Source organism: Rhagoletis zephyria, unplaced genomic scaffold, assembly GCF_001687245.7.
Source record: "Rhagoletis zephyria isolate East Lansing unplaced genomic scaffold, Rhagoletis_zephyria_1.1 Rzeph_scaffold_05171, whole genome shotgun sequence".
Taxonomy (NCBI): Eukaryota; Metazoa; Arthropoda; class Insecta; order Diptera; family Tephritidae; genus Rhagoletis; species Rhagoletis zephyria.
In genome coordinates, this window is record NW_016162254.1 from 36,202 (window position 1) to 38,456 (window position 2,255).

At 33.2% G+C, this 2,255-nt stretch overlaps 1 protein-coding gene across 1 annotated transcript; it reads right to left on the reverse strand.

Moving 5' to 3' along the window:
• Window positions 1–463: 463 nt before the first annotated feature.
• On the reverse strand, window positions 464–1,883 carry LOC108371717 (peptidoglycan-recognition protein SA-like). The gene is made up of 3 exons (XM_017627320.1): window positions 1,504–1,883; window positions 1,176–1,294; window positions 464–1,107 (listed from the first exon to the last, which is right to left on the reverse strand). The coding sequence occupies exons 1-3, from the start codon at window positions 1,776–1,778 to the stop codon at window positions 923–925; spliced, it is 579 nt and encodes a 192-aa protein (XP_017482809.1). The 5' UTR covers window positions 1,779–1,883; the 3' UTR covers window positions 464–922.
• Between the last annotated feature and the right edge of the window lie 372 nt (window positions 1,884–2,255).

A 2,255-nucleotide genomic window follows, 5' to 3' on the forward strand; every position in this document is an offset into this window, starting at 1 on the left:
TCTGAATCTTTACAACATTTTTGAGTATGCAGTTTTATAGCCAATACAATTCTAGTCTAATGAAGTGCAAGTCTCTACCGGCTAAAAAATCGCGTTGATTTTTGAGAATTTTTTTTAGACAACTTTTTCGGTTTTTTTATATAACAAGTGCAATCTACAAAAACTGGCGTTGATTTTTTGGAATTTTGTTGCGTACGGTCTTCCGTTTTATTTCATAAGAAATTGATGCTTATATTGAAAAAACTGCAAAAATCCGTCACAGAAAAAATTCTCAAAAATCAACGGCATTTTTTAGCCGTTTGAAACTTGCACTTCATCAGACTAAAATTATATGGGCTATAAAACTGCATACGCAAAAATTTTCTAAAGATTCAGATTAATAAGCTGAAATTTTGATGAAAATATGTTGAATTTTCCAAAATTTTGAATAAAGTTTGAAACTGTGATTTATATGGATTTGGTTGGACGGTACATTTTATAGAAAAATAAAAAAAATAAAAACAAACGAAAAACTAAAAATATAAGCCTCAACACAAGTACTAAAAACATTATAACTTTTCTTTTTTTTTTTGAAAGAGGCCTAACCCTTTTTCAGCAAGGTCTTCATCGTTTTTTGAGAGCTTTAAATTTATGGCATAAAAATAAAAATTTAGGAATAATATTTCCAAAATTAGTGACCGCATTAACTAAAACGGTATCGAAGGCCAAAACTTTTTATTGGCCAATTATAGTCCTGAGACCTTCGCGGCGACCTAAAGATTTTAAAAATCGGATATGAAATAAGATAGTTATAGCAAAAAATTAATGAAGTTAAGAATTTTCGAATTTCAAGCTCGAGTAGAAAAGATTGAGGTTTTATATTTGTTTCTTAAATATTTACATATTTAGTATACACCTAATACCTAAAAAAAATTTGAGATATTTAAGGATTTATAGAGCAATGATCCCAGTCTTGTATTTCATTATATAATATTAAGCCCGGACTTTGAGTACTGATTACTTGTGAAGCTGCCAAAAGTATATAATTGCGATCTAATTCACCTTCCTTCACACCACAAGCCAAAAGCTTCTTGGCGGCATTCAAAGCTGAGCGCGATGGCAACTTTTCTAAAAAAAATAAAAAAGATTCGAGAATAATTTGGACAATTAAAGTAAGGATGATACAGTTTACATACCTGCATAGTTGCCGATAAAAGCAATACCTGTGCCATTCATATTGTAGCCATAGGTGTGTGCACCGCGCACGCCCCAACCAGTGCCCTCATAAATGACGCCATCGTTGCCGATGAGGAAACTGCAAAAAACAAAAACAAAGAAAATAAATGATTGATCTATACAAGTATTTTGTTTTAACTGAAAAAGTGTAGCAAAAACGTTGATATTTGATTTAGTAGCAAGTCTTCATTGGGTTTACCCAATTCAGATTCGTTCAGTGATAATAAGTGCAGCCGCGCAAATTGTGGGGCGTAACCATAAATAAAAAACAATTTCCAATACACTTACTTATAACCGATGTCATCGTATTTTAAATCATTCATGTGATAAATTTGTGTACTCTGTAAAATCGATGCACATTTCAGAAACTGATCACAATCATCCGAAACTGTGTGATGAATGATTACAAAGCGAATTGGTGGCACTTGGTAAGTTATTGCGGTAGCCGGTTTACCACCCCACTGGCGTTTTAACTTAATACGCGGACAATCGTTTTTGCCGGTTGAAACCTCACTTAGGTAACATAACAGGGCAAATAGAAACAACAAAGGAATGTTTGGCATTTTAAGACTCTTCCCTTTTATATTGTATCTGTTTCCGCGTACAAAAAAAAAAATTCTCTACCGATCCACCGCGTTAGAATGCCTTTCTACAACTGGTCGCTACACTCGCACTTGGAGCTTTGTTTTATTATCAACAGCGGCAATGCGCGCTGAACCTGGCTCATCAAATATTCTTGATTGCACTCATTTGAGCTCATCACTCTCTTTCTACCAAAAAAAAAACAAAATTGCAAGCTTTTGCATGTGTACACATGTATGTATTTTCACATTTGTACATAAGTACATACATGGTGGGCTAAATAAAACCTACCATTGTCAATGTTATTGTGGCTTGTTAACATTTTATTTTTAATATTTTTATTGAGCTTTGTACCACGATTGTTTATTAGGAAAAATTGAAAAAGCAACAAAGTCTAAGCGGTAGAAGTTATAGCACTATTTCGGAGATCACCACATCTCCTCATCAGACTTCTTTTT

What these genes read in the sequence shown, in the direction of transcription:
- LOC108371717 (XM_017627320.1), bottom strand. Translation starts at nt 1,778, where the DNA reads ATGCCAAACATTCCTTTGTTGTTTCTATTTGCCCTGTTATGTTACCTA. An exon ending in TACGATGACATCGGTTATAA is followed by an intron (nt 1,295 to 1,503) that starts GTAAGTGTATTG and finishes TGTTTTTTGCAG; the next exon opens with TTTCCTCATCGGCAACGATG. An exon ending in TTTTATCGGCAACTATGCAG is followed by an intron (nt 1,108 to 1,175) that starts GTATGTAAACTG and finishes TATTTTTTTTAG; the next exon opens with AAAAGTTGCCATCGCGCTCA.